This window comes from Lampris incognitus, chromosome 2 (assembly GCF_029633865.1).
Source record: "Lampris incognitus isolate fLamInc1 chromosome 2, fLamInc1.hap2, whole genome shotgun sequence".
In the NCBI taxonomy this organism is placed as follows: Eukaryota; Metazoa; Chordata; class Actinopteri; order Lampriformes; family Lampridae; genus Lampris; species Lampris incognitus.
In genome coordinates, this window is record NC_079212.1 from 120,783,977 (window position 1) to 120,806,677 (window position 22,701).

Consider the following 22,701-nt stretch of genomic DNA (forward strand, 5'->3'; position numbering starts at 1 on the left):
GACTTATCACAAGGGGGCCCCACGTATGTTGACGCAATAGGCGTCCCCTGAGGAGTGCCGGATGAATATAAGCTAGCCGACCAAGTCACTGCCGGATTTGAGAGTATGCCCATCATCAGTGCCCTTTTTCCCGTCTCTCCTAATAAAAACGTTGACCGGATCAATTACATACATTACAATATACTCCGCCTGGCCAACTTGACGTGAGATGCTGTGGCCAGGTTGTCGGAACAATTGGCGGCCACTTCTTTGAAAACTATACAAAATAGAATGGCTTTAGATATGTTGCTGGCTGAAAAAGGGGGCGTATGCTCAATGTTCAGAGATCAGTGGTGCACCGTTATCCCCAATAACACGGCCCCCGACGGTTCAGTGACCAGGGCCCTAGAGGGTCTACGTACCCTTTCAAAAACTATGCACGATCATTCGGGTATTAGCAATCCTTTTGAAAAATGGATGACTCACTTCTTTGGAAAATGGAAGGGACTGATCATGTCATTATTTGTATCCCTAGCCGTTTTTATGGGAATTTTGGTTACCTGTGGCTGTTGTTTCATACCATGCTTTAGATCACTCATTAACCGACTAATAGTTACAGCAATTGAACATCGAGAGGGGGACTTTCCACCTCCCATGATGCCCCTTCTGGTACCGACACCTGTGGAAAGGGACCTAGATGAAGATATTAAACATAGTTAGTGATCTCCTTAGAGGAGATCAAAAGGGGGAATTGTTAAGTGATATTAAATATAACCTGAGTGTATTTGTGTTACTCTGTATGTAACCAATGTATGTAACCAGAACAGAGGGTGAAGAAGACACATTCATGTAGACAAATATATTGCAGGCCTCGCACTGAATGTGGGTAGGGGAGGGGGTTGCCCTCCCCTGGGGCCTTGGGAGAGACACCGTGTCTGGTACGAGGAAGACCTCCGGCTAAGGTCAGTAGGTCAAAACAGGATGAGCACTCCCTAAAGCTCAACCATGAAAGGTTGCATTGACCAAACATAGTGGACAGGAAAATCAAGACCAGATGTGGCGTAAAGGAGAAGCAGGGGGGCCTATATAACCCACCAGAATACACAAAGAAGTCAGACACACACACAACGGATTGGCAGAGTGTGTCTCCAGATCTGTACTCAGTAAAACCATTTTAATCTCCTAAAATGTGGTGGCTGTTTTCTTCACATCAACGGACCCGGGGACGAGGACCACGAATGTAGGAAAGGAACGGGTAGGAAAGGTGGCGGTGGTGATAGAACGAAGCCAACCATCCTCGTTCGCCAAATATTATGTTCAGTCAATGACCACACCGGGAGCCACGTTTATAACTTTAACTTCCCCAACATCAACTCACGACACTTTTCACCTTGCCGTAATTCACACTGCCCCCTGCTTTTCTTAAAGGCACAGTAACTGCTAGTGTTTAACCATACAAGTCAGACTCGGGCATAACACTACCTAACCAGATGTAACAGTAGAGAAGAGAGAAGACTCAGTGAAGTGTTGCCAGTCTCTAACCTTTCTTGTCAAACTTATTTCATTAGCCTTTCTTATTGTGGCTCTCTGCCATGTTTTCCTGCTAGGCGAAAAGAGGTTATTATGTTTTGTGAAAAGAGGTTATTTTCTCGTGTATGAGTAAATGTTACTTTTACGAAGTCGGAAGACTAATCGCTAGCAAATTGCTAATCGTGAGCTAGTTGCTAATCGCTAGCTAATTGCTAATCGATAGCCAATATTCTAAATGCTTAATATACTCTAACCATCGTATATGGAGTTCTAAATTACTACACGTGACTAAATGGTAGAGAAGTAAGAAGACTTAGCCGGCCTCTAGCCTTTCTTATTGTCAAATCACCGCTCTCTGCCACGTTTTCCTGCTAGTTGATGGATAGGACGGGAGTTGAGTAGACAACAGAATACTCCTTGGCCACTATCACCTACTTGCGTTCTTGGGTCATTTGAGTATCAGATAAAATATTTCTTTGATGTCGAGCTCTATAATATTGTAGTGAATTCGGGGGGCAGTCTGGGAGACCGTCGCCACAGCCGGGACGCTCACTCCGCAAGCAACAACGTTAACCAGTCTACTAAAGGGTCCGACCCGTTAGTCAAGGACCGACGTGTCTACTTATCCATGCACGTTACAATTTTTTTTTTGGGTACCCCATATGTGTTTTGTTTCAACTGTTCACTGGGAGTGCTTTCGCATGGATCGAGGAGTATCAAATCAAGGATAAAGACATTCCTTTCTGGGAGGTTTAACTGTTTGTTGTTTTACACCAGTAAAATTGCACTTTTGATTAAGACTGAAAAAAAAAGACATTGAACAAGAATTTTTCTTAATAGCTTAAACTATCTATATTGCCATTCATTCATGTTTGTTATATTGTCATTCACTTTCATTCATTTATAAGTCATAACTTACAAATTACAGCAGAAGATGTTATTTTATTTTGGGGTTTTTTTGTGTGTGCGTTCACTTAAAATAAAAGGTTGACATTTATTTGAAAGAAGATACGTTCCAGTCCATTAGTTAATTATTTGGACTTAGGTAGCATACCACTACCAGACCCTGGAATAAATTTCCTGTTACAGTACAATTTATTTCTATTTAAAGAGGGACAAATAGATAGTTACATACAGATGTCACAGTGTTGAAGAAATCATGCAGCCCTCACTTAGAGACCTTTTCATGACTGTAAACCATTCTATTCACTGTGGGAATTTCCATCATTTATTCTGGTTGCTGTCTATATCCCATCCCAGGCCTGTGTTAAATAAGCATTAAAACACCTGGCTGATCAAACTACAAACAGAGGGCAAATATCCAGACTCCCTACTCGTTATCCTTGGGGATTTTAACAGCAACCCTCAGACATGAACTGCCAAAATACAGACAGCATGTTAAACGTCCCACCAGGGACAAAAACACTCTGGATCATTGCTACTCAGTATTAAAGGATACCTATTGCTCTGTCCCCCGTGCAGCCCTTGGCCTCTCCAATCACTGTCTGATTCATGTTATCCCAACCTACAGGCAGGCAGAGGCTAAAATCTGCAAAGCCCGTGGTGTAAAACTATGAGGAAATGGTGCAGTGAGTCAAAACTGGAGCTCCAGGCCTGCCTGAGTGCATTGGCTGGAGTGTTTTTTGGTAGTTTTTAAAAAAAAATTTAATTTCCCCCTTTTCTCCCCAATTGTACTTGGCCAATTACCCCACTCTTCCGAGCCGTCCCGGTCACTATCCCACCCTCTCTGCCAATCCGGGGAGGGCTGCAGACTACCACATGCCTCCTCCGATACATGTGGGATCACGCTATTCCCCCCAGTTCCCCCTCCCCCCTGAACAGGCGCCCCGGTCGACTAGAGGAGGTGCTAGTGCAGCAACCAGGACACATACACACATCCGACTTCTCACCTGCAGACATGGCCAATTGTGTCTGTAGGGACACCCGACCAGGCCAGGAGGTAACACGGGGATTCAAACCGGCAATCACCGTGTTGGTAGGCAACGGAATAGACTGCCACCCTACCCAGACGCCCTTGACTGGAGTGTTTTTGGTGCATCTACAAACCTGGATGAATTTACTGATACTGTGACATCTTACATCAGCTTTTGTGAGGACATGCGTGTGCCCACCAAAACTTTCTGTGCCTTCAACAATAAGCCCTGATTCACAGCAAAACTCTGGCAGATTCATCAGGCCAAAGAGGAAGCCTACAGGACTAGAGATAGGATCTGGTATAACAAAGCCAGGCACGGCACACAGCATTGTAAGATGGTGACAGAAGAGTACATCTGTCACCATCTTACAGTGCTGTGATTGCAACCATTCTCAAATCCTCTGGGAATAGTACACATGGCCATTGAAACTCTAGTTAATGGTCGCGGCAATTTGCATATGAAACCGATAATTTTCGGTCGTTATGCCACTGTATTGCATTGTACCCCAAAACAACCAGATATAAAAAGTTTCTTTCCACGGTCTGTCATTCAAATTAACACTTAACACTGTCAAATAAATCCAACCATTTTGTATATAGTGTATAGTTCTGTACATTGTATGTATACTAGTACGCACTGTTATGTCCATCTACCTTAGACATGTATGTAACCTGCTAACATCTATTTCAGCATCTCTGATATATTCTCTGCACAATTGCACTTAATCACCCCTTATTTCACTTGGAATAGGCTCCAGCTCACGCTGGAATAGGCTCCAGCATCCCTGCAACCCTCAGAGCAGGATAAGCAGTTCAGATAATGGATGGATGGATGGATGAATAAGTCAGTCCTTGTGTGTATATCTGACGATTGTTGTGTTGAAGTGTTATTATCCTATGTTAAGTACACTGAGAGAGCCACGAAACCAGGGTCAAATTCCATGTATGTGCAAACTTACACGGCCAATAAACATGATTCTGATGTTAGCTGTCATTAATGCATAATCAATTTGGGAATTGTTTCTGATGTTTATGTGCATGCGTGTAATGCCAGCTTTCTGAAAAGAAGAGGAAAAGAATTTTCAGGATTGTAATTTTAAGGGCCAACACCCATAAGACAAAAAGATAACCACTCAGGAGGCTCTGTGCACTCTCTCATTTGCAACTGGCCCAGATATGTGGATTTTAAATATATAGAGAACAAGAGAGACACGTAAAAATTTGATTTGTTAATTTCAAATTAGACATGAATGACTGGAAATGGTAGCTCCAAAAGATCTGTTTATAAGTCTGAAGGAAAACAATTGGTTTTAAAAAAGATGTAAAAACATGCAAATTGTGAAATTTAATTTATTTGAACTTCTACACATCCCATTTAGACATCAATTACACAAATATGATACCATTAGAATGATAATCGGAGTGACAGCTTTCCCTTACATTTGTTGCTGACTCAAAATGCTAAATTGCAACTAATAAAACAAACGCTGGAGAGACAACTATTTCAATTAATCAATTTTAAGAGTTGATTAAGTTCACTTTTCCCCTTCATTTCTTCTGAGAATTAACAGAATATTAATATTTCCAAAATCCAACATTATTATTACAAAGAACACCTTAAAAAGTGAAATATTTTCAAACTGAACCATTCGACAAAAAGGTAAGACCTTTTATCTTCCTAACAGTTCTTAATACTGGGACACATTTTGGACTTGGTAAAATGTTGAACACACCAGCGGATGTTAAAGGCTGCTGACCATAACAAAGGGATGTGAAGTAGAACTCTATACAAATCCATATAAAAAAAAAAGCTTTGACAATGTTCCAGTCAAAAAGGGGAAAACTGTGCTTCTTTGTCGATATCATGCTCCTGTTGTTTGAGAAGAAAAAGGAAATTGGTCAAACCCTTTGAATTAGTAAAATGGTTTAGTTGTTTCCAAGACAAATACAAACCAGCTCACCTGATTACGTTTCTTGAACTCAACCACCTGAAAGAAAATGTGCTCCAAAATGTGTTTAGCATCTCTCTGATCTTTATCCAACTTTTTAGCCACGCCCAAGATTTCACCACATTTGCGCACATAGAACTCCAGATCATCATCTGTACCTGGAAGGGAGAGAAGGAGGAAGGAGTGTGTGTATGTGGGGGTGAGGGTTACCAATTCTGGTGTGAAAGTCTTTCACTCCCTATTCTAAATCCAAAAGTAGTTAACTCACATTCATTGGAAAGCTGTGCTAAGCGAGCGTTCTCAGAAGAGAATGCTTCATCCAGATCAAACAGGTCAAGCATTGGTGGAGGCAAATCTCTGAAGGCAGGTGGAAAGACCTACAAAAGGGACAGGAAAACATCATTCTTTATTAAAAAAAGAAACTGTAAAAGGTTTTGTTTTCTCATAAGGAAAATGGTTAACCCTCTGTGCCTTACTGTTTATGGTTCATTTATGCAAGTGTGATTCATTTTTGGATAAAGAGTCAAGTGGTTCATTTATGGAAGTGTGGTTCATTTTTTTAGAAGAATAGGGCATTTAAAATATTAAAGATGATAGTGGTATGGGAGTACAGGAATTAAACCTACAGAAGGTTGTAGCTGAGGTAGAGGGGTTTCAAACTGCGGTGTGATCAGCTGGAGTGGCTCATGTTTGATATGAAGCTGTTTGTAAGAACTGGGGAGAAAATCTTTGGCATTAGGTACTGAAATTGACACAGGGATGAACAGCATATTGTACATCATGTTCTTAAGTGTATCTTGAAATTCACTGTAGCTCACCTTATTACTTGGGGTAAAGTATCGTTTGACAATTTGAATGCAGAAATATCAAAGAGAGAGGTGAAGTCCCTCGGGTTTTCATCACCCTCTTGCAAGCACACTCGAGGTCGCTCTGACAAGCAGCCTGTGTCTGGTAACATGGTGTAATCTGTGATCTTGGGGATTTGAGGACTAATAAGATGATTTCAAATCAGACTTAAATGATAATGTTAAATGTTCCAATTCTCCATGAAATACATCTCACCTCAGGGTCTTCAGCATCAATTTGATTTAGGTGAATGTTATCTGTCATGAGCCATTGGAATACAACATCCTGGAATGTTTAAGAGCAGCAGACAACCAGGCCACAAATCATCCCATGACTGATTGATTACAACACATCAAAAAACATTTAGTTTATTTGAATTCTAAAATAAATAAATGTTCAAATTAAAAGGGCTCTCTAACTGAATTATACTTACCATTATTTTACTGTTCTCCTCTTTGTCTAGGTATTGATCACTGAACATGTGACAGGAACCCAGCACTGCCAGTTTGCCAGCCTCCTTCATTTGAGATACAAGACAATCTCTTTCAATATCACCTGACAGGTACACATTCACTATTATTATATGGTGCTAATAATGAAAACAAAATCTTATCTCAGACCTTGACCTGATAGAAGGCCATGACAGGCCTGTTGAGGGGAAAGCAGACTGAGCCAGTTGAAAGAACAGCCACAGCAGGCTTCATCACACTCAGGGTAGCGCCATACGGATACAGGAATGTGAGAGCCCTACACAAAACAGGAAAAATAGTATGCAACATGAAATTGAAAAGAATATACCACTATAAACACAGTATTTAAAAACAAAACAAGAACATATGAAGGCAAAGCATTTACTGTGCATTATTTCCAGCACTTTCATCTTCAAGCACTCCGGTGATTACTTTTCCAGCAGCACGACTGATCTCCCTAAACAACATATATGAACAAAGAACATGTGACAACTGTAAAAAAAAAACAAAAAAAAACAGCTTTTCAACAGAGAGGCAAAACCTATTTGTCTTATATTTCACAACTAACCTGTTCAAAACGCCATTAGACACAAGTGCTTCTTTTGGATGGAAGTACTTGTAATAAACATTCCTCACAACTGCATCTACAGTATTTATGGAGATAATGAAAGCACACATGTTGCATTATTCAAACAAATTATCTTGAATAAAATGACAATTACTCTATTTTTTTCATAGATGAAGGTAAGCGTATAGAGTGTTTAAGTATTTTTATACACACCACTGTTTACCATTATTCCAAACTCCTCCAGGAGGAAGTTGATGTTGGTGTCATACTTAATTTCTCCTCCTTCACCAAGCATCACAAGGATATCTCCTCCTCCATCCAGGTACTGTTTTAGCACTTCAAGCTAAGATACATTGGGAATTAAGTATAAAACATTTGGCTGTAAGATAGCTGGCAAATTTTGCCTTCTCTATTACTATCTGGCATATAGCTTGCTATTATTCATAATTCAAATGTGAAAATAAAACTTGCTGATAGTAAAAGGTGTTCCTGCTCTTGCCCCACTAATGTGTCACCTCAGTTGCAGTGAACTTTTCCCTTGGGCCCGCAGTTATCCACAACTTGACACCCTTCAGCTTTTCCAATGACAGTTCCTCTTTGATACTTGGGGAGAGATTATTTGGGTTATTGTAAGGGTTTTTCGAACATAGCTGAATTACAGTAAACCAACTATATGTATTTTAGTTTGTTCAGGTCTACGCACAGTCTTATACAACAGGAATATATTGACAATATACTCAAAGCAAATTACCTTTGTATTTTCCATTGAGCCCTTAGTCTCTTTTGCAGGGATTTGTATCCATTGTTACCGGTAAATAACTCTTTCTTTGAAGCGTTAAAAATAACTGTGTTGCGCTGCTCATTTTCCATTCCTTAACTTGGCCAGTTGACTTTACACCCACATACCTAGAGAAAAAGAGATCAGCAGAAGATAGATTCCATTGAATTAACCAGTAATTAGCCTGACTGTCATTGGATCCTGGATAATAGTGCTGATATATGAATCCTAACTGTATCATTGGTGTAATTTATAGTAGCTAATGTGTAATCCAAATATTCTCTTGGATAGGGGTGGTATATTCAATTCAGTTCAATTCAAAACTTTATTGCAGACTCAGGGTCCATAACAGACAAAAACAAATAGGTAAAAGACAAACCCTAGACAATACACAGAGTAAACACAATACAATAACATAAATGGAATAAGTCAGTGTGTTAAAAGAAGGCAGCTATACCAGTGGTCCCACTGCCGGGATTGGTAGTGTGTGGCACTGAATCTTATATTAGTTAAACTCTTGATGATTACATTATCAGAGTCACTGAGCCGGCAAATAAATGTATACATGAGATTTCTTAGAAGAGCCTGAAAGGTACTGACTCCTGCAGCCACAAACATTTCACTTGCACTACACCATCTAGGTCTTTTTAGTAGTATTCTCATAGCATCATTATAAGGTATAGCTGGTATAGAGACGTTCTTTACAATTACCTCGCACTGCGACTGTGCACTTTTAAGGTCGTTTTAGTAGTATTCTCATAGCATAACTTGGTCTTTTTAGTAGTATTTTCATAGCATCAGTATAAGGTATATATGGTATAGAGACATTCTTTACAATTACCTCGCACTGCGACTGTGTACTTTATGCTCCTTTAACGAACTGGCGTCTCCAAATGCTCTTACGCGCACCTCTCCAAGCAATCTGGTTTAGTGTTGTGACGGTAGTTCACTGGTAACATTTAAGGTAACAGGCTAGCGCTGCCATAGCCGGCTATTAGCTGTTAGCTCCATAACTCGTAGGGTTTCGTTGGTTTTAACACTGGCAATCGAGATGGCGATTAATAGAATTGTTTCGGAATTCGGTTAATTTCTCGCATAAAGATAAGGATGGTAGACAGTTTCCAAGTCTAAATTATTATAATTTGCGTCAGAATGATTTTCATTCGCGGGCCAGTGTTTACCAACTTGCCTCAATTCCTACTATAGGAGTGATGCATTGTGGGTATAAGTGGTAACCATGGGCGCAAACCGCGTAGCAACCAGTCTACGGAAACGAACGTTGACTGGGCCACGACTTTTTTTTTAGCGTTAGCTTAGGTCACCTTAAATGCCCGAAATCACATGTAAAGTAAAGGTTATTTCTCAAGGGACACGTTGGTGATGTAGAGCGTACCAGACTTTCAAGTGTTATAACATAATCCTTGGTGCCTCTTGGCAAACCGTCATATAAGGAGTAATGTATTTATTTATTTGTTGTAAGCCCGCTTCCTGGTCTTATGGCTTTGATATGACGAACTGACGCTTGTTTCTGTTTTTTTAAAATTATTATTATTATTATTATTATTGTCAAAGGCGAATTCATGCTTTTAATGCAATGGCAATATCAAACTGTAGAGAGTGGAGTAACGATTCACTCATGGACCCTTTTTTTCACATGCTCATTTAGCCAACTATACTCACCTTACTGCTTCAGAATGACTAAGGGTATTATCACAATTGAATCTCCTTAGGGAAATGCTACATGTCTGAGAAAAGTAATCGTTACACAAGAAATCAAGTGTATGGGTTTGTTCATGGTAACAGTATTACAATTGGCTGATTTCTGATCTTAATAGGATTATTGGTGTCTCCATTAGTTCAGTTGTTCATTCGTTCATCCATCTGCATGTACATTACAGTCCCACACTATATCTCAGACATTGTTGATTAAATTTTAACAAAACATCACCGAACTGACGCTTGTGGACCATCAGAGTATCACCCGTCTAAGCTGCTCATATGCAGTAGGAAAAAATGTCTTAATTTAAACTATGTTGGTAATTATTATCACTATACCATAGCCAAGGCTACATTTTTTTGCTTCTCAGCTCTCCTTTATTAGGGGACCGCGGCAGATCTGCAGATCGCTTGTTTCCTTGGTCTGTATATTTGAACTCCTGATATTTGAACTCCTTTGGTTCTACTTGCCCACTATGTCCTGATGTCAATTCTGCCTTGGTGTTTGTATGTTTTGTTTTTGTGTGAGAGTTTTATTATACTGGCTGCAAACTAATTTCCCTATAAGGGACAATAAAGATACTGTAACGTGCATGGATAAGAAGACACGCTGGGCGCTGGCTCTCGGATCTGACCCTTTAGTTGAGCGGTTAGCGATGCCTCCTGCGGTGCGAGCGCTACGGGTTAGCTTCCCGTCCGCGGCAATTCCTGTGGTTGCGTTGTCCCCCGAATTCGCTACAATACTTTGACTTTTGACGACTACTGCAGCACGGAAATCGCCCTGGAATGGGTTTTAATGTAGGTGTAACAGAAATAAGAATAATATGTCATAAACTTTTTGAAGTTCGACAAAATATATTAAATTATTATATTGAGCGCTCCCTATGTTCAAACCTGGCATCTTTCATTTAGCGCCTCCTAGCGGTGACGGTTGTGGTCAAACGCATTACGTCGTAACATCTGTCCCTTCTTCACATGATGGCGACAGTTGGTATGTCCTATAGAGCTCACTCCAAATATGGCTAAAAAGTGGTATAAAATTGCTAAAAGCGCAATCGTTATGGCAATTGATGTGAAAATGCGTGTACAACATTTTTTTCCATGCTATACTCTTTTGCGATGTTTCTTTTGTTAAACTTCACGATAGATGAAAAGTTCACTCAAGCTAATGAGGCATGTAATGGCTGCTACTGTTCTCCGCTAGCAAACATTTAATTATATTTCTTTAATAAGGCTGGAGTTGAGCTGACACTGTGCGACCACAACATCTATGTTTATTTTGTTTTTGCCAGGTGTGTTTTGCTGAATATTTTTTCCACAATGCACATAAAGTTATAGTCATTTCAAAACAGATCCAGGGAATGCTGTTATGTAAAATATTAAGTAGTGAAAAGTAATATTGCTGGAAACTATACGATCAAGTTTTATTTTGGTCGAACCAGTTGTTATTATCGTATTATATTTTCATGATGTATTTATATATCAGCAATAGAAAAACAGCCCTTCACATGATGGCGACAGAGTTGGGCTGGAGTTGAGCTGACACTAGACGACCACAACATCTATGTTTTGTTTTTGCCTGTTGAGTTGTGCCAGAAATAAATGGGCCTGCAGCAGCTACCCTGAATTCAGAAGACTGGTGTGAATTCTTCGAAGTATATCCAGAACAAGGGGCTATATAATTCATTAAGGATGGCACAACGGTATATTTTACTTGCTGTTAAATAAGGCCATGTGGCTTAATGGTGTCTGACATTAGCCATAATTAGTGCTGCCATGCTTCCCTTATGTAAAGTGTATATCCATCTATTATCCGAATCGCTTATCCTGTTCTCAGGGTCGCGGGGATGCTGCAGCCTATCCCAGCAGTCACTGTGCAGCAGGCAGGGAGACATCCTGGACAGGCCGCCAGGCCATCACAGGGCCGACACACACACACGCGCGCACACACGCACACATATACCTAGGAACAATTTAGTATGGCCAATTCACCTAACCTACATGTCTTTGGACATGTAGGCCCCGGAGGAAACCCACACAGACACGGGGAGAACATGCAAACTCCACAGAGGACAACCTGGGACGACCCCCCCCCAAGGTTGGACTACCCCGGGGCTCGAACCCAGGACCTTCTTGCTGTGAAGCGACCATGCCAACCACTGCGCCACCTTAAACCATATATACAAGTTTTAAATTGTTACTCATACCAACGTAGAGTGCATATTGGACATTTTACTACTACCCAAAGTTACTTGCATAGTGCATTTTGGATATTTGGCCTGGCTTTGACCAATTACCATCACCCAAAATTACTTCCCATCCAAGGGTGGGACAGTACACTAGGGCATTCACAATCACAAGGTCACCAATTCTATTCCTAATGGTAATAAATGTCATCCCTCCTCTTTCCCCATCGTAAACCCTAATATCCCAATAAAACTAAACATAAAGTACCTTATAAGAATTCCCTCAAGGAATAACTACCATGGGGCTTGAGAACCTATTTTGTTTGAAGGATAGAAGTTATATAGCCTAATGCAATCACAGCATAAACACAAACCTACCAGTATACCTGTTATTAGTCTAGCTGCGATATTTGATGAGCTGAGATAGTGTTCTTCACTCCTGTTGTGTTATTTCCCCGATGGACAAGTCAGGGCAATCCTCTGTGCACTTAACAAGGTACACTAGTGTTTGTCATTAATGCATAATCACTTTGGGAACTGTTTGATGTACACTGCTCAAAAAAATAAAGGGAACACATAAGCAATGCAATGTAGCTCCAAGTCAATCACACTTTTGAGATATCAACCTGTCCAGTTAGGAAGCAACACTGATTTGTGAATCAATTTCACCTGTTGGTAAATTGTCTAAAATTAGACAATTTGCAAGACAACCCCTATAAAAGGAATGGATTTGCAGGTGGTGGCCACAGACCATTTGCCTGTCCTCATCTTTTCTGGCCGATCTTTGGTTAGTTTTTCATTTTGCTAGTGCCCTCACCACTAGAGGGGGCATGAGGCGGTATCTGCAACCTACAGAAGTTGCTCAGGTAGTGCAGCTCATCCAGGATGGCACATCAAATGCGTGCTGTGGCAAGAAGATTTGATGTGTCTCCCAGTAGTGTCCAGAGCATGGAGGAGGTACCAGGAGACAGGCCAGTACACCAGGAGACGTGGAGGGGGCCGCAGGAGGACAACAACCCCGCAGCAGGACCGCTATCTGGTCCTTTGTGCAAGGAGGAACAGGAGGAGCACTGCCGGAGCCCTACAAAACGACCTTCAACAAGCCACTAATGTGCAGGTTTCTGCTCAAACAGTGAGAAACAGAATGCATGAGGATGGTATGAGGGCCCGACGTCCACAATTGGGGCCTGTGCTCACAGCCCAACACCGTGCAGCCCGATTGACCTTTGCCAGAGAACATCTTGGTTGGCAGATTCGCCATTGGCGCCCTGTGCTCTTCACAGATGAGAGCAGGTTCACACTGAACACATGTGACAGACGTGAGAGAGTCTGGAGACGCTGTGGAGAACGTTCTGCTGCCTGCAACATCCTCCAGCATGACCGGTTTGGCGGTGGGTCAGTGATGGTCTGGGGAGGCATATCCTTGGAGGGCCGCACAGACCTCTACGTGCTAGCCAGAGGTACCATGACTGCCATTAGGTACCGGGATGAGATCCTCAGACCCCTTGTCAGACCATATGCTGGTGCAGTGGGCCCTGGGTTCCTGCTCATGCATGACAATGCTTGTCCTCATGTGGCCAGTGTGTCAGCAGTTCCTGTATGTCGAGGGCATTGATGCTATGGACTGGCCTGCATGTTCCCCAGACCTGAATCCAATCGAGCACCTCTGGGACATCATGTCTCGTACCATCCGCCAACGCGATGTCGCACCACAGACTGTCCAGGAGTTGACCGATGCCCTGATCCAGGTCTGGGAGGAGATCCCTCAGGAGACCATCCGTCGTCTCATCAGGAGCATGCCCAGACGTTGTAGGGAGTGCATACAGGCACGTGGAGGCCACACACACTACTGAGCCTCATTTTGAATCGTCTTGAAGAATTTCCACAGAAGTTGGATCAGCCTATGTTCTCATTTTCCACTTTGATTTTGAGTATGATTCTGAATCCAGACCTTAATGGGCTAATGATTTTGATTTCCATTGATCATTCTTAGGTTATTTTGCTCTAAACACATTCCTCTAATAAAGATTTTCAGCTGAAATATTTCATTCATCGAGGTCAATATTGTGTTTTTAGGTGTTCCCTTTATTTTTTTGAGCAGTATATATGTGCATGTGTGTAATGCTGGCTTTGTTATGAAGGTAAAACAATTTTCAGGGCTGTAATTTGAAGGGCAAACACCCAAAAGATAACCAATCAGGAGGCTCTGTGCACTGTCACTCATTTGCAACTGGCCTAGATATGTGTACATTTAAAATATAGAGAGCAAGAGACACAAAAATTTAATTTGTTTATTTCAAATTAGACATGAATGACTGGAAATGGTAGCTTCAAAAGATCCGTTTATATGTCTGGAGGAAAACAATGGGTTTTAAAAAAAGATTTAAAAACATGCAAATTGTGAAACTGAATTTATTTGAACTTCTACACATTTAATTTAGACGTCAATTACACAAATGCGATACCATTAGAATGAAAGTCAGAGTGACAGCTTTCCCTTACATTTGTTGCTGACTCAAAATGCTAAATTGCAACTAATAAAACAAACGCTGGAGAGACAACTACCTCCATTAATCAATTTTAAGAGGTGAGTAAGTTCACAATTCCCCTCCCATTTCTTTTGAAAATTAAAAGAATATCAACATTTCCAAAACCCAACATTATCGCAAAGAACACCTGAAAAAGCAAAATATTTTCAAAATGAACAGTTCAACAAAAAGATAAGACCTTTTATCTTCCTAAGTCCTTCGTACAAATCATTTTGGACTTGTTAAAACGTTGAACACACCAGCGGATGTTAAAGGCTGCTGACCATAAGAAAGGGATGCGAAGTAGAACTCTATACAAATCCATGTCAACTTAAATAGGTTGCCAAAGAAGCGGTCAATCTTGGGACGCTGACCTAGACCTAGAGCGGGATTTAGAGCGTGAGGGGGACCGAGAGGCTGACCGCTTGGCTGGGGATTTTGAAGGGCAACGGTCCTCCGTAGGAGAAGGAGATTTGGATGCAGACTTGGCACGCTTCTCATTTCGACTTTCGGAATGGGACGGAGAACGGCTCTGAGACTTTTTACTTACAGATTTCTCCTTGGACTGACTTCGGGATTCACGCTCAGACTTGACTTTGGATCTGCTCTTTGAGCGTGACTTGCGGGTGTCAGAACGAGAGCGCGACTTGTTGCTCTTGGAGCGACTGCGAGATTTGCGAGTGCGTGAGCGGGACTTCTCTGGAGATTTGGAGTGGGACTTTCTTTGGGACCTGGATCGCGACTTTCTTCCCGATCTTGAGTGAGACCTGCGCTTGCTGTGAGACCGAGAGCTACAAAGAGAGCAAACAAAGAGTGGATTAAAATCTAGCATTTTGAAGATTCCCTTTCTTCTAAACAAAGCAAGTCAGGTCAACAATCAGGATTCAATTATTTAAATATCAAGATTCCACACTTTTGCAGACTACATTTTCATGATTTGAAGATTGTGGTCATTACTCAATATGACTAATACTGACAATGTCAATATAATTTGGGTGAATTAAGACAAGACTTAATAGTTTAAGATTATTCCTTAACAATGACACAAATCAAAAGGTCTAACTACATATCATGAAGAAATATATCAGTGGGGTTGAATTAGAATAATTTCCCTACTTTCCTGAAATGTTGCCCAGTACCCAAAGTTGATGTGAAATTGTAAATGATCAAATCCATTCATTTTCCATCAATTTATAAATCTATATAAACACCCAGTGGCACACTTACCGGGAGTGAGACCTGGATCGGCTTCGGGAACTCCTGCTTCTTCGGCTTCTGCTACGAGAGCGACGCCTGCTATGAGACCTGTTGGTCAAACAATTTCCATGTCAACATTCACTGAGAAGTAATTCATGTGTATACAAAGCTGGGCTTGGACTGAGCCAGGGTTGGGTGGGACAGACAGCCGAGAATGCCGGCATATTTGTCAACCCTGAAATTAAAAAAGCCTTTGTGCATTGTCGGGCTAACTTGCGATGTGGGACATTGAACCTTGTGGCAATGGTGTGACAATGTATGGTTTAGGGTGCGGCTAGACATGGATAGAATGCTCCTTCCACATGTTCCAACTGTCATCTCTAAACAGTACTACACACCCACAAAATCAGTGTGGAGGCCACATTTTGAGCCCTTACCTGGATCTACTACCAGAATAAGAGCGACGGCGCCGAGGCTTGTCTTCCACCAGACGAATCTTCCTCCCGTTGATATCGGTCCCATCCAGCTTTTCCAGGGCTCGTTTCATATCTGAGCGGGATCTGAATTCAATGACACCTTCATTGGTTCGTTCCTTGTGGGCATCAGCATAGGTAACCTCGCCAGCCTGCCTCATGAAGTCCTATACAGACACAAATATCATGTTAGCAGAACACAACAGGCAAGGTATGTTAAAAACAACTACCAACTGCATCATGCTTTAATTTCTTGTACAGACTTGTACATTGCTGCTTTAAGGTGCCAACCGATGCACAATTCAATTGGGTTTTCAATTCTTTTACTGCATACATAACTTTTTATTAGAAGACATAATAATAAAGTGGAAATATCTGTGTTGTCTATCAAATCAGATGTGTTATCCTAATGCTGACTTTGAATTTTTTTTTTAAACTCAGATCCAACTACTTAGGCCTCCCTCCCCTAACTAATAAGAGCATACTAAAGTTTAAAACGTCTAAAATGTGTTGGAAGGCTGGCTTAACAGGAGTCTTCTTATTCTCATTCAATTCATGCTTAAATTCTCAGATTATAACTAGCCCATGAATGTCAACATTTTTACAATTCTGTGGCAATAGCGCAAAGCCATAAGCTCATGAAAAAATAAAGCTCATGCAACATCAAATAATCTTTACTGGTCAATCTAGTTGCTGGGGAAAAATAATGGAACACAATTTGAAAAACTGGTGACTAAACACTAAGTGGAAAGTGGATTTCACCAACAGTGATATTTCAAGCACTTATGAAATAGCCATTATCACAAAGTCTCTTCACAAAATGATACATTGACTCAAATGCTTTATGCCAAAAAGCAAGTAAACTAATTTCCCCCCAAAGCCTTTCCTCGTTTCTCAGACTGCAGTCACACCAGAAACTCAAGAGTGAGATTTCTTCTTGTCCCCTTGAAAGATAGGCAGCTTGGCGACCAGAAACATTTAACTCAAATAAACAAAACACAGTTGTACCATTATTTTCCTGCTACTCAACCGACAGCAAACCATGCCGTATGTTTTTGTGAAGCAATTTATATTTTGGCAGAGCACAACAGTATAAAAATTGATGGTTTTGACTGGTAAAATGGTCACTGCTGCGCAAGGTGTGAATTCCTGTCATCGATCACCGTATTTCAACTCTATGTGAAGGCAATGAGACAAATCACACCTGTAAGCAAATTATTGCTTCCATTTTTGCTTATTGCAACAAATCCATTCACCAATGTTGGTGTGACTGGGGCCTTAGAAGGACATATGGCATCACCATGCTGCTATTGACATACTGTCTACTGCTGAGAATCAATTTAAAAAAAAAAAAAAAAAAAAATTGAGTTGGGATAACTGTGCCTTATTCATGGCCGTTTTCATTTTTGTATGTCACCAACCAAAGAACCACTGATACCACGGTCCTAACAAACAAAATTAACTAGTAATGTTTCTCACTCAAAGAGTAGATGTAGCAGATTTAACTTAAAACTGAGCATAAGTACAATTTGGAGTATGTGATTCTGAGATATATTTGTCATTACTAACCTTAAGATCCTGCCAGCTGCACCTGCTGGATAGGTTTTCCACAATGAGACGGTATTCTGTGCGCACAGGCGGCCCATACTTCTCTCTGCCGGTGCGGCTTCTGCTGCTGTAGCCACTACCTTCAAAGAACACAAAAGACTAAAAATTCAATTTGGTCACAGAAAAAACTATGGGCAAGGACTCAAAGGGGCTGCAACAATTGTGGTGTAGAATGACCTCGTCACAAATACATGTTGGACCTTAATACCCTTAACTCTTTTCATTCTAGCTACTGCCAACCAGTCAGTGGACTGCAGCTGATAAATGGTAACAGAAACATGAAATTACTCAAGTATCAGGGGCAGGAGAATGGGAGCCAGACATTTACATGGCAAAATGGGTAGCATTCCTAGTTTACATTAATGTTGCTTTAAGATCTTTAAGGTACAGCAATATCATTTATTTCTTTGATCATATCCATGGATCATTATGTTCGAATTTGTGAAAAATTCAATCTCTCAAATCAGGAAAGAAAAGAAAGACACTTTTGTTGTCATTAACTGGCATCATGTGCAGCTACTCCACTGACAATGAAGACCAACTCCGCAAATTTCCCACGTTTTAACTTTTATACCCAAATGAAGCGCGATCCATTTTGCTGCTAATTTGAAAGAACTATGAAGGTGCTTATAACATTTTAATATCAGCTTGGATACTTTGTCCCCACTTTTGGTTTAAATTCATCGTCAAAGGAGCAGCTCCTGAATCAGTGTTGTGTTGGGACTGCATTTTCCACGTTAACAAATCTATTCTGAACTGTTCAGGATAATGGAAACAATACTTTAAAATTCTACAGGGTGGTTTTCGCCTTTACTTCTTCTCCTTACCGTACAAGTCCTTGTACTGCACATCAAGGGCAACTTCCAAAATACATTCATGACAGAGCACTGAGAGCCAATTGATGCAAATCAATGCAAATTAAATGCAAATGGCTCTGAAAAATAAGTTGCTGAAAAATGTGTTGGTTTTCAACCCCTGCGACATATCTTGCAACAGTAAAACCAACAGGATTCCTCACCATCACCCTGGTCTATTGGAAAAGGTTGCTGTCATCATGGCTTCCGGTTATGTCAGCCAATGGGTCAAAGGGCAAAGGTCACACACACATTGTAAGGTGAAAGCCAAGGCCAAACGGGTCAGGCAGTCATCTTAGCCAGTCATCTTTAGCCTCAATGGACTTGGACTCAGCCCGCAGTGGACTCTTTCAAATTGAAACATCAAGCACTTTGTTAATGTTGAAAGTCAATCTGTTTACAACAAACTTCACATGTTCTATCCCTCAACTTACTGCATAACAGCTTTCTTTTACCTATAAAAGGCAGGACAAGTAGGGTTCATTACATTTGGATCAAAACGGAAGCCAAACTGCTAAAATATAACAAACTGTCTTGCATCCAATGCTAATTAACAACAACCTTGGAGTCAAGAAGGTTACGTTAAACAGTTTTATCCTTCCTACCCTACAAGAGGTTCTTTGTCTTGCCTTTGTAAGTGGTAAAATTCAAAAGTATACCAATATTTTTTTTTGTATTGAAATATTATTCACAACCCTATAGAGAATGTTCCTATTAACACCCTGAAAATGGTATACTCTAAATATGACACTTAATAAATTTTCGTCATGTGACTCCACAGGTGACCAAGGTCCTAATTTCAGATTCACTAGATTAAGGTTGCTTTGACATAGGAAAAAAATATGCCACAATGGGAAGAGAGGCAACCAAAATCTGAGCTATTAAAGAAGCCATATCATGCTTTTTTTTGTTTTCCCATTGCCTTTTGTGTGTTATATAGCTGGGAGGTACATGTAAAACGTCTGCAGAGTTATGAAGCCCAAAGTCTGCGCAAAAGGTTGTTATACTCTGACAGGAAACACTGTCTGGGATGCCCCATTTGGGGTTTTCTTCCATTGCTTATCTATGTCACTATGTAACACGTTTTCATAATCCCTGCCTAGGCTAGTTTAGGCCGCCCTCAACAGCAGCAAGAGGATGAGGCTGCGCTCACACGGAATGAGTGATACTTCTTGCCAGGCTTCCAGAAGTTAGCCAATCAGAAGAAAGCAGTGGGCTTTTAGAGAGGGGGGGCTTAAAGAGACGGCTAAAACAAGCTAAAACTGTTTCAGACATAGGATACATTGAGGGACTGCATAAAGGACCAGTATACGACAAATAAAATTTTTGAACGGTGAATCAGGCAACGCTACACTAGTAGACCCCCGGAATAAAAACATATAGTTGGGATGAGCATGGTATGGCCTCTTTTACACAAGGTCAGTAAAGACAAATTGATGCGGGAGAGATCCAAGACCGAAAACGGACGGTAATTTTGCCAACTGCACAATATTAGACTTACTGCGTCCTCCATAGCCATATCCATCTCTCCTTGGTCCACGGGCATGTTCTATGATCACTCGCTCCCCACACAGCTCCTTTCCATTCAATTCGTAAACAGCATCGTCGGCATCACGGGTGTCTTCGAACTCTACAAAACCATACCTACAGGCGGAAGTAATATGAATAAGCAGACGTTTAATACGTTACGCTTTAGCCAAGGATATTTTTAATAAGCGAAACAGCGACAACGGCACGCAGATCGCATATGTAAGCGAACATAAAGAGAACAGCTTAGAATTGGTCGTAATGCAGTAATCGCCAACGATCTACCTAGGATAATAACGATTGCACTTTATATAAAATTTGGGTTTCGCATTTGTTCTTTTTTTAATCTACTATCTGCAGTAAACTTATGTCGCTTACCTAACACGACACTGGTAATCGGTTACTTAACAGCAATACCCACCTCTAGTGATTACCACACCTTGTTAAATAACATCAATTAAGGAGATGGATATTTGCGAATATAAGAAAGACGACACAGCCTATGTAACCCACTAATAAAAGGCCGACTGTGTAACAAAGGCAAAAACTACCTGGTAAAATACAACGCGGTTCTGTTTCAGGCCTAGCTAACGTTAGCCATCCCATTGACACTGTTAGCTTAATTTGTCGACAGAAATCTCACCCATTTTTCAGATCGATCTCGAGTAATTTGCCGTAACCGCTAAAAAAGCGTTGGATGTCCTTCTCTCGAACATGATAGCTAAGCTTGCCGATATAAACGCGCGGCATCTTTGCAGGTATTTAATCGTTCTTCAGTCTGAGCAGGAAGAGCACCGAATCGCAAACGGTTGCGTCCAGAAAATGGCGCTGGCGCCTCGTGTCGGACGCGAGGATCATTCTACTTCGTTGGTTTGTATAAACGGTTTACATCCGAAATGTTGCATTACCGCCGTCTACCGGATTAACAATGAGACAATTCTCCTATCGAATCTAAATTATTATTTTAAAAAAATCGTCTCACCTCTCATCCCATTCTCTAATATAGTGGTATTCAGACCGCGGCTCTTAGATGGATATATTGCGACTCTTGAATTTTAAATTTTGCGTTTTCTAATGCTTTTTTAACCAAATAGCTCACCAGACGTTGTCCGAGACACTTCCGCAGTAACTTTCTCTTCTTCTTCTTCTTCTTCTTCTTCTTCTAATGAATATGCGGCAGACTAGACGCAGCAAAGGCATATTGCTACCCTCCATACGTCATTTGTAGAACTCAATTGAATGAGCTAAATCCTTATGAAGTCCAGTGTGATGGAGATAATTAATAACAGTTCTTGTTGTTTCACCATGTTCCGCGCTAAGTATTGATTTCAATTAATGATATGTAACTCAAATTTATTTTTATATATTTTTTATTAAAAATTTTGTAGTATAAAAAACACATTTATGAAGCAAACAGATCAATTAATAAATCAACCCAACCATAACAACCATAAAATGAAAAAAGAAGAGAAGAGAAAAATAACATAAAAGGGGAGAGGGCCTTAATTAGGAGAGACTGAAGAATTAAAAAACATCAAAAAGGGTTGCCATCCGCCTTAGAAGCTATCAGTTACCTCTCTCAGCGTATTTGACCTTCTCTAGCTTAAGAAAGGACATAGTATATGTGATATAGTTTTGTAATGACAAGACATACAGCTCGCTTGCAGTTCAACATGTGTCCGTTTACTGAATGCACGACAGTGTACACGATATGACATCCTACGTCATAGCTACGGAAACTCAACAGGTACCTCACATCCCTCTCTTTAAGATGTTTTCTTGTGCATAGAACAACCATTCAACTTTATATATCTCAATAAAATAAAAAAATATCTCTCTGTTTAACAGTATATTGTGTTTCCATTTTTTCTATGTCTTACACAACATTAAACAAACAAAACATCTTAACTGTTTAACAGTATATTGTGTTTCCATTTTTTCTATGTCTTACACAACATTAAACAAACAAAACATCTTAACTGTTAAACACTTTTGCGAGATACATAGGCTAACACTTTGCTTTGTATTTTAAACACCAAAAACATGAACTAGTGCTTTCTCAAACATAATTTTTTTCAGCCCCTAAACATGTTTGCATATTCAGTCCTTATACCTAGCAGGTAGGTTTATCTGCCTTCCAGAATGTGTGGTGTGACATTGTGACCTTGGATAAAGTCTGTCTGGTATGACCTGCTTTGGACTGAGTAACAGCCATGTCCGCTGACTACTCAGCCTCAAGTACAGTCTCTGGAACATGAGTCTCTGTGTCAGCTCTTTCTGCCGGGTGTGCTCTTTCTGAGGTCTTCAGCATATGTTTTCTGTTCCTCCTGTGTATTCCTCCATTGGGCGTGCAAACAACATAGGATCTGGGCTGTTCATGCCTGTTCAGCACGACTGCTGGTTGCCATACCTTTCCTCGTTGAATCCTGACGTTTTCATCCGTCTGTAGTTCTGGTAGCTGTTTTGTCTGTCTGTCGAAGTAGCTTTTCTGTTTTTGTTGCCTTTCTTTCAGTTTGTCGTGTACATTGATCTTGCTTTCAGGAGTGAGCAGTGTGG

The 22,701-nt window shown here is 40.7% G+C and overlaps 2 protein-coding genes across 5 annotated transcripts; both read right to left on the reverse strand.

Moving 5' to 3' along the window:
- Positions 1–4,789: 4,789 nt before the first annotated feature.
- Positions 4,790–9,250, reverse strand: ift52 (intraflagellar transport 52 homolog (Chlamydomonas)). 4 transcript variants are annotated; one of them, XM_056274468.1, is made up of 14 exons: positions 8,898–9,250; positions 8,030–8,184; positions 7,794–7,881; positions 7,492–7,621; positions 7,279–7,354; positions 7,096–7,167; positions 6,867–6,987; positions 6,674–6,757; positions 6,457–6,525; positions 6,213–6,367; positions 6,021–6,108; positions 5,663–5,771; positions 5,407–5,552; positions 4,790–5,315 (listed from the first exon to the last, which is right to left on the reverse strand). In XM_056274468.1, the coding sequence occupies exons 2-14, from the start codon at positions 8,146–8,148 to the stop codon at positions 5,274–5,276; spliced, it is 1,299 nt and encodes a 432-aa protein (XP_056130443.1). In that variant the 5' UTR covers positions 8,149–8,184; positions 8,898–9,250; the 3' UTR covers positions 4,790–5,273. The 4 variants fall into 4 exon arrangements, with proteins under 4 accessions (XP_056130443.1, XP_056130442.1, XP_056130444.1 ...); XM_056274467.1 differs by having other exon boundaries at positions 6,861–6,987; XM_056274469.1 differs by lacking the exon at positions 7,096–7,167 and having other exon boundaries at positions 6,861–6,987.
- Positions 9,251–14,235: 4,985 nt separating this feature from the next.
- On the reverse strand, positions 14,236–20,966 carry srsf6b (serine and arginine rich splicing factor 6b). Its single transcript, XM_056273538.1, has 6 exons — positions 20,789–20,966; positions 20,120–20,262; positions 17,726–17,844; positions 16,121–16,323; positions 15,714–15,791; positions 14,236–15,277 (listed from the first exon to the last, which is right to left on the reverse strand). The coding sequence occupies exons 1-6, from the start codon at positions 20,893–20,895 to the stop codon at positions 14,842–14,844; spliced, it is 1,086 nt and encodes a 361-aa protein (XP_056129513.1). The 5' UTR covers positions 20,896–20,966; the 3' UTR covers positions 14,236–14,841.
- Positions 20,967–22,701: the final 1,735 nt, after the last annotated feature.

Bases quoted from the DNA above. Each gene is read 5' to 3' on its own strand.
- ift52 (XM_056274467.1), bottom strand. From the start codon at position 8,148: ATGGAAAATGAGCAGCGCAACACAGTTATTTTTAACGCTTCAAAGAAA. The intron at 6,758-6,860 runs GTCTGAGATAAG...TCTCAAATGAAG, and splicing joins TGGCCTTCTATCAGGTCAAG to GAGGCTGGCAAACTGGCAGT. The intron at 5,553-5,662 runs GTGAGTTAACTA...TCTCCCTTCCAG, and splicing joins AGCACAGCTTTCCAATGAAT to GTACAGATGATGATCTGGAG.
- srsf6b (XM_056273538.1), bottom strand. From the start codon at position 20,895: ATGCCGCGCGTTTATATCGGCAAGCTTAGCTATCATGTTCGAGAGAAG. The intron at 20,263-20,788 runs GTGAGATTTCTG...TTCCGCCTGTAG, and splicing joins GAGATCGATCTGAAAAATGG to GTATGGTTTTGTAGAGTTCG. The intron at 15,792-16,120 runs GTAAGGGCTCAA...TTTGACCAACAG, and splicing joins TATTCTGGTAGTAGATCCAG to GTCTCATAGCAGGCGTCGCT.